General features: G+C 43.1%; 2 protein-coding genes across 10 annotated transcripts in view; one reads left to right on the top strand and one right to left on the bottom strand.

Annotated features, from left to right (window-relative positions):
* ARID4B (AT-rich interaction domain 4B) overlaps nt 1-2412 on the bottom strand; it is a 125512-nt gene extending 123100 nt beyond the window's left edge. For 5 of the 6 annotated variants that reach the window (XM_082635110.1, XM_082635112.1, XM_082635113.1 and 2 more), the window contains exons 1-2: nt 1996-2412; nt 1113-1167 (exon numbers count right to left, since the gene is read on the bottom strand). In XM_082635110.1, coding sequence (XP_082491236.1) covers nt 1113-1118 — 6 coding nt within the window. In that variant the 5' untranslated portion in view covers nt 1119-1167; nt 1996-2412. The remainder of the gene's footprint in view (nt 1-1112; nt 1168-1995) is intronic. The other variant, XM_082635111.1, reaches the window with a different exon arrangement.
* Nucleotides 2413-2814: 402 nt separating this feature from the next.
* On the top strand, nt 2815-13127 carry GGPS1 (geranylgeranyl diphosphate synthase 1). 4 transcript variants are annotated; one of them, XM_082611057.1, is made up of 4 exons: nt 2815-2848; nt 6915-7007; nt 11730-11800; nt 12044-13127. In XM_082611057.1, exons 2-4 carry the CDS (start codon nt 6938-6940, stop codon nt 12803-12805), a joined length of 903 nt encoding a protein of 300 aa, XP_082467183.1. In that variant the 5' UTR covers nt 2815-2848; nt 6915-6937; the 3' UTR covers nt 12806-13127. The 4 variants fall into 4 exon arrangements, with proteins under 4 accessions (XP_082467183.1, XP_082467180.1, XP_082467181.1 ...); XM_082611054.1 differs by lacking the exon at nt 2815-2848 and adding an exon at nt 2855-3002; XM_082611055.1 differs by lacking the exon at nt 2815-2848 and adding an exon at nt 3111-3530.
* Nucleotides 13128-13489: the final 362 nt, after the last annotated feature.

Below are 13489 nucleotides of genomic sequence, written 5' to 3'. Positions count from 1 at the left end.
AAGTGGCCACAGCTTTCACTTTCTACCATAAACAGAAGTATTGCAAATCTTAATCTGAATGCAGTACTATGAAAGCGGTCCCGATTCTGAAGAGAAATAAATTTTTAAAAAAAAAAATTCAAAGGAACTATCGAAAGTAGATGACACCCATATTTTAACATACTAACTGTTGCATTTCTATCCTTGTGAAAACCCTGTACTCCTTTCAAGCACTTGTGAATTTGTAATGGATGAAAAATATCTGCTAGTCTCTAAGTTCCACCAGTTGAATCTAGACATTTCAGATATCTAAGGCTTTTCATCCTCAAGTGCGTTAAAAAATATGACAGCATTCAATTACATATTCTCTAAAGTGAAAAAAGAAAACCTGTCCTTTTATTACTATAATTTCTTCCACCATTTAAGTAGATTGTACTTTTTAGACAACATCCTACATTCAGTTAACATGTTTACATTTAAGAGGAACCTGACCATCGGTTTTCCACGTCGGTTTTATCACAACCGATAACAGATGCAAGAGAGCATCTGATAATTTAGAGACCAAATGGATCAGTAGAGGAAAACACACCATATAATCCTAAATCCCCGGAAATACGAGGAACAACTGCTATCTCTGAGTTGTCTAAAGATCACCAACATTTTCCTGAAAAATCTTTCGATTGAGATTATATTTAATTTCGCTAATCTAATAGGTCTTCTACTAAAAATTCACACTACTGTTCACACAATAAATGAGATGTTCTTTCATCGGCGTAACCGATAGAACCACCGTACGGTTCAGTTTCTAGAGTCAGATTACTTGACCTGCTTTTAAAACACTTAAATTCACGCAGTTATTCCTATCATTCATTCCCTGAAAAAAGAGAGATTCTATACGAGGGAAAAAACATCATTCTCAGCGAGATATCCTATAACCGGCTCCAAGTCCACAGTAAAGCCCACCGAGATCCACGGCAGCTGACTCCCGTCGTCCCCGGGGACGAGCTCGGGCCCCAAGCCACCCCACACACCTTCCTCGGCAAAACTTGGGGGTCGCTCACACGACCCCGATCAAACTCCCCACTTCCTGGATCCTCTAGCTCCCGAGGCTGGCTTTCTGGAGGCGATCTTACCTTCATGATGATCCTGGGGCCGCGATCCCCTCTAAAACACCAGATTCACCTGCACCTGGAGGCGAAACAAAAGACACCCCGTCAACACCACGGGCACCCCTCTGCACCGGCGGAGGCGGAGGGAACCGTGCGAAGCCTGCACCCCGACAAGGAGCCGAAGGAGGCGTCAGTCCCCGAACCACCAAACGCCGAGCCGGGGCCCCTTCTGGCCCCGCCATCCCCGCAAACCCGACCACCTACACAGCTCGACAGCTTCCCGTCCCCATTGTCGGGACCGACGGAGTTTCCCGTCTCCGACAATGACGCCATTTCTGTCAGAGAAGAAACTCACTACAAGCCCGGGGGCCGGCGCGGGGTCAACCGCCCTCCTGCCCGCGGGCCTGCGCGCCGGCCCGGCCGCTCCCCCTCGGAAGGTGCGGGGTGCGTCCGAGCGGGCGCGGGCCGGGCCTCGGGGAGTACGGCGGGGGCGGCGGACCCGCCGGAGGGCCGCGGGCTACACCGACCCGCCGCAGAGCCTCAGCCCACGTCCCGCTCCGGGGCGGACACCCGACAAGTGCGAGCGGGATCCACGTCTGCCGGCCGCGGGGACGGCGAGAGCGCCGAGGGGCCGGGCGGCGGCAGAGCCCCCCCACCGGTCGGGGCCCCCCACCGCGGCTGAGGGGCACTAAAGCGCCGAGTGTGCGGCCGCCAGGGTGGGGGGCGACTCGGACTCGGCAACTGCGGGGGGGAGGGGGGCGGCGCGAGTTCCTCGGAGGCCGAGGCCCCGAATTGGGGCGCCGAGGGATACCATCCCAACGATCTTCCCCGGCTCCCCGGCCGGGCCCAGTGACTCCCCCCGAAGACCCCCTTACGAGACAGCGAAAGCCCCAGAAAATGCCCCTACCTTCCTCAGAGGCAAGCTCCGACCCTGGCACGTCCAGAGTCCCCTCCCCTGCTCCCCCCCAAAACCAGCAGGCCCGGGGGAGAGATGGGGGAAGAAGGGCGGCGGGTCCAGCGGTGGCTGAGGCTGAAGCTCCGGCTCCTCCTCCTCCCGCGGCGGCGACTGGTACCTTTGTTTGGCGGCCGCTCGGGCTCCCTCGCTGGGGGGAGGGGGGACGACGAAAAATCCCTCCTGGACTGGAGGTCCGGGCCCCCAGTCGCGCTGCCCTGCAGAGGACGGCGGCGACAGACCCTCTGCGACTCCCTCCGGGCAAAGGTCCAGGCGGTGGCCGTGGCGGCTGCAAGCTTAAGCGAAAGAGTCTCCCTCCGCTCCGGCGCCTAAGCTCCTCACTCCGGACTCGACTGACGGGCAAACATCGCTTTCCCCCCACCCCAAGCGCCCCCCCTTCCCTCCTTTCTCCCCTCCCCTAGACTTTTTTTCCCCTCCCCTACCTCTTTCCCGGATGGCCTCTTAGACGACCTCGGATTGGTTAGACTTCTTTAGAACCCGCCCATACACTGTTCCTATTGGTCCCCGCGATACAAACAACGACGCCATTTTCCCACCAGTTCTATGGAAACAGAAAGTTACGCCTCAAAGCTCTCCGGGAAATGTAGTCCAGCCTCTGGGGCCAATGCGCGAGGCCTTGCCCCTGAGAACTGCAAGACCCGCAACGCCCCGCGCCTACGTGAGACAGGGAAGGGAGGGAGGGAAAGGGGGCGGGGCGACAAAGCAAAGGGGAGGTGGCAACGACGCCTGCGCAGTGTGAACGGGATGGCGCATTTTCTTGCACCGAGCAATGCGGTGTCGCTGGCGGGTGAGGAGGGCGGAGAGTGCTATCGTGAAGTGAGGGGAGGGATTCATGTAGGCATCCGGGGGAGCCTTGTTCTGAACTATAAGGTGGGAAGTTGATGCTGCGTACTGCTACTCCCGGACCCTCGGCGTGAAAGTTGTGATATCATCCTCGAACCGTGAGTGGCTGTGGTGGCGCCTGGGGGGAACCCGGATGGGGAGTGAGGGTGGGGGAGGTTGGGAGGCGGAGCTGAGAGGAAAGAAAGAAAGGAGGGTGAGGACCCGGATGCTGAACCGGATTGTGTCTGAATTTTCCATCCTCTCGCTGGAGAAGGGGAGGAGCGGTAGGGGACCCCGCGGAGCGGAAGGGGGCCTCGGGGCGGCGAGGAAGCAGGAACCTCACCGACCCTGCGGGCTCTGCTAGACGGAGTCGGCGTTGGAAGCCCTTCTGCCAAGCCTCTGTGGAAAATATGCCTCGAAGTTATTTAAATTCCCTGCATGCACCTCTCCAGCAATTGACTTCACACCCATCCATCGTCTCCCGGAGTTCGAGTGGAAGGATGTACTCCGCGCTTCACAGCGGCGCTTACACTTTGTCGATTTAGCAATTCTGAAAACAGACCCATCCCTTTTTTAAAAATTACTTTGCACGATATTTTCACTTTTCTGTGCGTGTGCCCGGATTTCGTCCTCTAACGCATTGGAAGGTACTCGCCTGACGTCCCTTCGTTCATATCGTCTTTCCCACATTTGAACGCCACCGCCTGGTGTGGTCCCTGCCTTCGTGAACCTGAGCCTAGTGAGACAGGCAGGATGGCCACACAAGTCAGTGTGATATTGCAACAGGTGTGAGTGCCACGAAGGAGAGTTTCGTGGTGATAAGAGAATTGGAAATAGGGAGTTTGCCTTAGGGAGGTGAGGGAAGGCTTTCCCGGGGGAGTGAGGATCGAGCCGAGAGTGGAAGGGTTAGCGGGAGTTAACTACGGAAAGAATATTCCAGAGAGAAAGAACATCACGTTGGAAAGCCTTCTTCCAGGAGGGAGCTTTTTAAGCCATGAGGAGCGGCTGGGCCGGGGGGGGGGTGGGGGGGCGCGGGGCTTGGCTGTCCGAACCTGATATCCTATGTGAGGGAGTTTTGTTTTTATCTAAGAGCCATGGGATAACTTCGGAGGGTTGCCAGTCAGAAGGGAGATAGGACCAGATTTTAATTTCGAAAAGGTCACTGGCTGAAGAGTAGAGGACCAGGGGGATATTGCTTCAGTAGTCCACACGGAGGAGAGAATCTGATTTTGTGTTAATTAATATTCATCATGTGTTGTTTGAACAAATGTAAAGCAGTTTCCCAGTTTTGAAAATGAGTAGTTTCAGACTCTCACAGAGGCATCCTGTGGTGGTTCGTTCTAAAACTAGATTAGACACAACATTGTAAATCAACTATACTTCGGTAAACTAGTTTAAAAATTAATGACTTTTTAAAAAGTAAATTAGTAGAGTTCATGTAACACATTAATGCCTCTTTATATTCGGGTCCAGTATGTGATAGCTGAAATTTCTAGGTGTGATAAATTGGAGTCTTTTGGGTTAAAAAAGAAGAAGAGAAGAAGAGCCAAATCAGAGTATATGCCACGGTAATGTAGAAACCCTCAAACTCTTTTAGAAGACAGGAAACTTTCGTTTTCGGTACCTAGCAAAATTGAGGCTTCTGTGTTTTCCCACTGTTGAGAATACTTGCATGCAAACATTCTCTGGGGAAGGAACATTAATTGATTTATTTGTTAAGTGAGTATTCTTAAACTTACTGGAGTGAGCAAAGGAAAGAATGATTTTTTTAAAGTTCATAACTAATATTTTCAGTCGAATAAAACATCAACCAGCTAAGCCCTAAGAATTGAAACAGATTAGCGCTGAAAATCTGTCTAGCGGCGTATTGTTGTTACTGATACAGAGACAAAAGAGAATTATTGAAAGTTGGTCTTACTGATTTTTAAGTTAAGTCATATGTGTTCTGGAGGCTGTGAAAAAGATAAACATAATTTTCTCAACCTAGTTGGGAAGAGATGGCTACTAACTGGCTTAAATAGAATAGTATATGAGATGCTTTTTTAAAATTCTACTTTTAATTCTGTTCAATAATCTTTTAACCTAAGTGATTATTCTTCCTGCGCATCATCTTTTCTTTCTTTAATCTCTTAAGAATAAGATAATCTGTGTCAAACTTTAAACAGTATAGGTAATAGGTTACTAAACTGGTATTTGGATTATTTCAAAATATTTTCTGAGCTTTTTTCCCTTGCAACATACTTAACATTAATTGTTGGTCAAGGCAGATGTAGAAGTTTCCTATATGAAAGGTTTCTCTTAGGATTCATATGGTGAAAGGATTTCCTTTGGGAAGTGCCGATTTTTTATTATTGTTTCACCTAGATACTCAAGAGTAGACTACAGAAAATACACTTTTCAATCTTTTAGGCTCATGATCCTAGAGACCAAATCATTGTCCCAAGAAGCAAAAGAAAGTAGACAAAGGTGAGAAACCTTCTAAAGTGTGCCAGTTAGAAATGAAAACTCTCTCCCATCCCCCCAAAAAGAGAAAAAACAACAGAAATGAAGACTCCTCATAGGAGGACAAACAAAAATAGCAATAGATATTTACAAAGAAATAGTAGAGATTCAATAGTAAAGGGGGATTCTAGGAAAACTGAGTGATGTTCTAGGAAATATTGAAGTAAATATAAAATTCAAAATAGTAAGTCACTACAGGGGAATATTTTTAATAATATAATTGCACTCGAGTAAATGCATGTCTTAATCAGAATGTCTAAAATGGATTGATTGTGAAGAAAATGCAGAATAGGATTTTCTGCTTTTATTTTAAATACACAGTTGACCCTGAACAACATGAGTGGGAACTGCTGGGCTCCACTTATACCTGGATTTTTTTTAAATAAATACATACTACAGTATTACATGATTTGCACTTGGTTGAATCTGTGGCTGCAGAAGATTTTCAGTTGTGTGTGTGTGTGCGGAGGGGGGTGTTGGTGCCCCTAACCCCACTGTTGTTTAAGGGTCAAATGTATAAAACATACTCATTTTTTTTTTTTTTTTTTTTGCATTACGCGGGCCTCTCACTGTCGTGACCTCTCCCTTTGCGGAGCACAGGCTCTGGACGCGCAGGCTCAGCGGCCATGGCTCACGGGCCCAGCCGCTCCGTGGCATGTGGGATCCTCCCAGACCGGGGCACGAACCCATGTCCCCTGCATCGGCAGGTGGACTCTCAACCACTGTGCCACCGGGGAAGCCCCAAAACATACTCATTTTAATGCTCTTAGAAAAACAAGTATGTTTATTAATTTATGTGTTTATTATGTGTTTATTAATTTGTTATGTGTTTATTAATTTGTGTGTTTATTAATTTATATGTTTATTAATTTATAAATAAGTACGTTTATTTATTTAACTTAATTCAGTTAAGTATAGAAGTATCTAATTCTGTTGTTTTCTTTTGATGTTGATGTCAACAATTTAATCATTTTATGGTTGATAAAATAGGACAGGCTTTTAATGTAAGTTTTATAACTAAGGAAACCACTTAAAATCCAGGTGAACACCTTGACCAATATAATCACTTAAAAGAAGACTTTGATATAATTTACATATCATATAGTTTACCCATTTAAAGTATTCAACTCAGTGTGTTTTGTTATATTCACAAGGTTGGGCAACCAGCACCACAATCTAATTCTGGAACATTTTGATCCCCCCAAAAAGAAACCCCCATTAGCAGTCACTCTCTCTTCCCCCCCACCCCAGCCCTATGCAATCATTAGTCTACTTTCTGTCTCTATAGATTTGCCTGTTCTGAACATTTCATATAAATGGAATCATATAATATGTGACCTTTTGTGACCATCTTCCTTCACTTAGCATAATGTTTTCAAGATTACATAGGTGTAGAATTTTCATTTAAAACCAAACTGAAAGTTTACCTTTACTAAAACACCTTGAAATACAAATACAAATTCCTTTGCACTTTGATACTCAGGTAATTTAGTTAACTACATCATCTTTATGTTTCTCCTTTTTTACAGATCAGCTTTGAAATTAAAAAGCAATGGAGAAGACTCAAGAAACAGCCCAAAGAATTCTTCTAGAACCTTACAAGTACTTACTTCAGTTACCAGGTAACAGTTTAGTTATAGTACATATAGGGTCATCTATATAAAGTAATGGTCATTTAAATATTAGCATACAGAAAAGGTTAGAATTGCCAGCTCTTGAGAGTTTCTGTTTTCTATTTTGTAAGAAGATACATATGAGGAAAATAATAAACTTTTACAACTTTTTGTTCTTAAAAGGGACGTTTTTGAGGCACCCCTTTAAAAATATCCAATTTTATAACAACTAAAAAAAAAAAACACTTAAAACATTTGAGTATCATTAGAAGTTTTATTCTTTATGGATGCCACACATTCCTATTCCCTACTCTTTAGATATTAGGGGATGTTCTGCCAATTTGTGAAACAAGAAACTTCACTTAACGTCCCTGTTCAGGTTTTCCATTATCACATACACTGCATTTCTTATACTACTAGTTCCTTTAAGAGACAAATAGTAAAGCATCCAAAGCACATTACTTGGAAGCATAGCCCACATTATTCCTATATAAAGATGAGTCACTTGAACATGGCTTCCTAAAGAAATACCTGCCTAATCATATGTAAGTGCTTGTTTTATTTTGCTCTTTTTTTTTTTTTTAAGCTTTTCTGGGAAATGATAGTAGCAAGGAAAAACTCATGGATGTGATAAGTGTGGCTTCTTGTAATAAAACTTCATGTATAAACCAATTACTAAAAGGTGATAAGTTGGGACTTCCCTGGCAGTCCGGTGGTAAGGACTCTGCACTTTCACTGCCGAGGGCCCGGGTTCAATCCCTGGTCAGGGAACTAAGATTCCACAAGCTGCGCAGCATGGCCCCCCAAAAAAAAAAAAAAAAAAAAAGTAAGGTGATAAGTTGACAACTATAGAAACCCACTTAGCCCATAGTGTGGCTCAACTGTAGTGATGATCTCAACTCAATCACAAAAAGTTTTTCATTTCTGTTCTAAAGTGCACACTTTTCTTGATGAGCATTCCTCAATGGCATTTCTATTCTTCATGAATCTGGGGAGGATAAGTGCTGTTGTCTGAGCCAGAAGAGTGGTAGCTCCCTACCTCCACCTTGGAAACCATCATGATTAGTGTCATTTCTATTCTGGCAGACCCTCATGGAGACATACTTGTTAATGTCAATGCTTCAAAAGAATGGAGGAGAGACAAGCGGAGAATGCAAGGGAAAAGTTGCCTACTGTTTAAGAAAAAGCCAAGAGACTGCTTTTGAGTGACATTTATTCAGCAGCCAGTAACTTTACTTATTTTAGAGTCTCACATTGAGAAAGGTAGCACTATTTCTCCTGTACTCTTCCCACCTATTGCTGGACTTATTTTGTTACACGCTGGCAAACACTGGTTGGAACTGGGCTACCATAAAACATGCTAGTTACCAGTGATGACAAGTGTCCAACTAGCACACCACCCAACGTCTCTGCTCCACTACTGTGCAGAACAAGGACTGCCTATAGTTACATTTTAACAGTAATGCTTACCTGTGTAATGAACTACTTCTGTAACATTTTTTTTAATCCTCATTATTTGGAAGTAATATTTTAGGCCATTAGATAACATATTTAAGACTTTCATTAGGTATCCCATCTTTTTATTTTTCAAATTAAATATACTCTTGCACCCATGATACAATAGAACCTCAAAAGAGTTTTCTAAAGAAAGAGGAAACTGTTATGCATAAAGTATTTTTCACAGAGAGCTTCAAAGTTACCAAAGTGACTTAAAGATGGGCCAGGCCTTTTTTTTTTTTTTTTTTTTTAATTTATTTATGGCTGTTTTGGGTCTTCTGTACGAGGGCTTTCTCTAGTTGCGGAGAGCAGGGGCCACTCTTCATCAGGCCATTTTTTCTATTGTAAAGTTACTCTTGCTGAAAAGAGGTTATAATAATTAATAATTGTTGATATTAGGATATTCTGAAATTAGTGAAGTAGAATGACTTTTATTTATGTTTCTTTATTTACCCTAGTGTAGAAGTGTAGGTCCCCAGGCCTTTGCAGTGGGAGGTGGAGGGTGGGTTTTGAAATGGAGGAAGAAGAGGGCCTGCAGAAAGGGAGCCAGTAACGTTAAAGTCTTAACGAGGAAACAGTAATTACTGTAATAGTAAAACAAAACCTGAGGGGACTTCCCTGGCAGCGCAGTGGTTAAGAATCCGCCTGCCAATGCAGGGGACACGGGTTTGAGCCCTGGTCCAGGAAGATCCCACATGCCGCGGAGCAACTAAGTCCGTGTGCCACAACTACTGAGCCTGCGCTCTAGAGCCCATGAGCCACAACTACTGAAGTCCTTGCACCTAGAGCCTGTGCTGCGCAACAAGAGAAGCCACCGCAGTGAGAAGCCCACGCGCCGCAACGAATAGTAGCCCCTGCTCACTGCAACTAGAGAAAGACCATGAAGCAATGAAGACCCAACACAGCCATAAATAAATACATAGATACATACATACATACCTGAGTACCTGTAAGTTAAGCCATTTATTGTACTGTTTTCTAAATACATTCTGAAGTGAAGGGGGAAATGTGCCTGCACATTGATTCTCTGTTCTTCATCTTTTTTTAAGGTGATAGGGTTACTTTGCACAGTTGTGCCTTCTCAGTATAGCCCAGATTGACCTTTGTCAAACTGGAAAGTAAATCAGAAGGATAAAGGATATAATTGCTACTCAGACCACATTCTAAGTGTTAGTAGACAGAGGATACTGCTTCCAGAGCCCTAAGAGATCCTTCCCTTTTAGACTTCTTACAGAAAGTGAAACTTGTTCCATTTGGGTATGTGATGAGGGTGTGTGTATTCATTTGTTTGGCTGATTGGTGCAGAGAAAACACAGATAGGACTCAAAAAATACTGTTTTTGTTCACTGAAACTTTATGTAACTATTTTCCTGAAACCTAATCTGAAATTAGGGCGTTACTGTGCATTCGCTTTAGCAGGAAGCTCATAGAAAGAACATTTTTATTAAATGAACTGGTTGTGGTTTTTATCTACCATTCCTTTATATTTGGGCTAAAATGACTTCTAATGGTGACTACTACCCAAAGACCTCTCTTGAGCTTTCTGTGTAAGAAAAAGATAATATTGAAAAACTAATGGCCCTAGTCAAAATAAAGAGATTAACTTTTGACTAAATTCAGGATGTTAAAAGGGGATACTTCAGGGAGTGGTAATTCACTTTTTGATAGGAAAGAAGCAGAGCTGTCCAGTCTCTAAAATCTTAATATAAAGGAATGGTAGATAATTTTAAGAGGTAATTCTATAAGGTAATTCAATAGCAAAGTACATTTACTTAAAAATACTTATAGTTGGGCTTCCCTGGTGGCGCAGTGGTTGAGAGTACGCCTGCCGATGCAGGGGACACGGGTTCGTGCCCCGGTCCGGGAAGATCCCACATGCCGTGGAGCAGCTGGGCCTGTGAGCCATGGCTGCTGAGCCTGTGCGTCCGGAGCCTGTTCTCTGCAACAGGAGAGGCCATAGCAGTGAGAGTCCCGCAAACCGCAAAAAAAAAAAAAAAAAAATATTCCTTTCAGTTGCATTGTATATTGGACTAGTAAGTTAGAAAAAAGAAAAAGGAGCTATCCAAAACCATCCATTTGATGTTAGAGGAAAGTAGAGTAAAAAGGAAAACTAAAAGGAAAACAAAAACAAAAAAATACCTATAGTTATATATGGAATGGATAAACAATGAGGTCCTACTGTATAGCACAGAAAACCATATTCAGTATCCTGTGATAAACCATAATGGAAAAGAATATTTTAAAAGAGAATGTATATATATGTATAACTGAATCACTTCGCTGTACAGCAGAAATTAACACAACATTGAAAATCAACTACATGTCAATAAAAAAAAAAAAACCTATAGCCTCTGAAGTGAATGGTGCTAATTAACTGCCACTAACTAGACTGGCTCCCTTTTCAAAAAAAGGAATGAATTAGATCATAAGTCCCTAAAAGCACATTCCATATTACTCAGCCATAAAAAGAAACAAAATTGAGTTATTTGTAGTGAGGTGGATGGACCTAGAGTCTGTCATACAGAGTGAAGCAAGTCAGAAAGAGGAAAACAAATGCCGTATGCTAACACATATATATGGACTCTTAAAAAAAAAATGGTTCTGAAGAACCTAGGAGCAGGACAGGAATAAAGGACACGGGGAGGGGGAAGGGTAAGATGGGAAGAAGTGAAAGAGTGGCATTGACATATATACACTACCTAATGTAAAATAGCTAGTGGGAAGCAGCCGCATAGCACAGGGAGACATAGCGCAGGGTGATCAGCTCGGTGCTTTGTGACCACCTAGAGGGGTGGGATAAGGGAGGGTGGGAGGGAGACGCTAGAGGGAGGGAATATGGGGATATACGTATGCATATAGCTGATTCACTTTGTTATACAGCAGAAAGTAATACAACATTGTAAAGCAATAAAGATGTTAAAAAAAAAAAAAAGCACATTCCATTCCCAAACTGTTGATATAAGTTAAGATGAAAGGAGTGAGCTTACTGATGGGTCCCTGGAGTCCTAGAACTCTCTTTTGCTTGCCCTAATTTTAAAAGGTTGTGCGTGTTAGGATATGAGTTTTGGTGGAGGGAGGTAGTAGGGCCCAGCAGTGGAAGACAAGCTCTACAGTAGATAATGGATTGGTGGGGCTGAATTTGTCAAGTTTTATTAGTTTCACAGGAAGTTTCTGAATGTGTTTCTTGTAATTAAAAACATTAATTTATTGCCAAATTTTATTCTTTAAATGCAGGTAAACAAGTGAGAACCAAACTTTCACAGGCGTTTAATCATTGGCTAAAAGTTCCAGAAGACAAGCTACAGGTATTTAGGCAATTCTAACCTTATTCTTAATCTCCAAGAAATTAATAGGTATCATGTAAAAATACTCCTAGCTCTTAATTCAGTTTAATGATCATACAATATCTTACATTGAGGTTGCTAGATAATAACTAGTTGTAAAAACTAAGGCACCTGACACTGATTATCTGTTAATATACATTAAGTATTTATAAGCTCTTGAATAATTCAAATAAAATGAAAATTTTCAATTGTATTTCTTGTTAGATTATCATTGAAGTGACGGAAATGTTGCATAATGCCAGTTTACTCATCGATGATATTGAAGACAACTCAAAACTCCGTCGTGGCTTTCCAGTGGCACACAGCATCTATGGAATTCCATCTGTCATCAATTCTGCCAATTATGTATATTTTCTTGGCCTAGAGAAAGTCTTAACCCTTGATCACCCAGATGCAGTAAAGCTTTTTACCCGCCAGCTTTTAGAACTCCATCAGGGACAAGGCCTGGATATCTACTGGAGGGATAATTACACTTGTCCCACTGAAGAGGAATATAAAGCAATGGTGCTGCAGAAGACAGGTGGACTGTTTGGATTAGCAGTAGGTCTCATGCAGTTGTTCTCTGATTACAAAGAAGATTTAAAGCCACTACTGAATACACTTGGGCTCTTTTTCCAAATTAGGGATGATTATGCTAATCTGCACTCCAAAGAATATAGTGAAAACAAAAGCTTTTGTGAAGATTTAACAGAGGGAAAGTTCTCATTCCCTACTATTCATGCTATTTGGTCGAGGCCTGAAAGCACCCAGGTGCAGAATATCTTGCGCCAGAGAACCGAAAATGTAGATGTTAAAAAATACTGTGTACATTATCTGGAGAATGTAGGTTCTTTTGAATACACTCGGAATACTCTTAAAGAGCTTGAGTCTAAAGCCTATAAACAAATCGATGCGTGTGGTGGGAACCCTGAGCTAGTAGCTCTAGTAAAACACTTGAGTAAAATGTTCAGAGAAGAGAATGAATGATATTAAGCCACTCTCGATGAGGCCTGATAGCTTAGTTGACTTTTTGGGGTTTTTTTGTCTTTTAGACTATTACCTTTTTTAAAATTTGGACCAATCTGTTAGTCTCCAAAAACTGAGTGATCGTGGTGATGTGAGTGAGGCTGTTTCAATATTGAATCCCTGTGTACAGATAATCATAGTACCAAGTTGAAGGAATCAAAAGGAGCCACATTTACATGAGTCTAATTGGAATGTCAGAATGTGCTGTGTTGGGATGTTGTGGCCAACTCTGCCATGCGTGTTCTGTTGATTCTGTCAATAAAGAAGACTTCAGCTCCAGGAATTTTTATCCACATACTTCCTAACTGTACTATATGGGCAGTTCACAATTCATCTACCCCATTTCCAAGCCACTGACTACTTGGGACCAGTTTCTATAGCTAGCTGGCCCGAAGACCACAGGAACTGCTCTTTCTTCCTAAATGTCGTTGCTTAGAATAGCTCATTCTCCTCCCTGGAAACTCCCTTAGTAAAGTCTTCCATGAGAAAGCTGAGAGTGACAAGCAGTAAGCATTCTGGGCCTCTTTTCCTTTCTCCCAACCCAGCAAATTCTGCTGTTTATTTAACCAAGGAGTCTCCACTGAATGAAATTTACACACTAGCCCAAATTCTTTTTCCTTCTAATGTAACTTGTGCCTCAAAACT

This window comes from Mesoplodon mirus (assembly GCF_964341445.2).
Source record: "Mesoplodon mirus genome assembly, chromosome: 2".
NCBI classification, from domain to species: domain Eukaryota; kingdom Metazoa; phylum Chordata; class Mammalia; order Artiodactyla; family Ziphiidae; genus Mesoplodon; species Mesoplodon mirus.
Note: the sequence above shows the minus strand (reverse complement) of the source record. Positions and strands in the feature narration are given on the sequence as shown.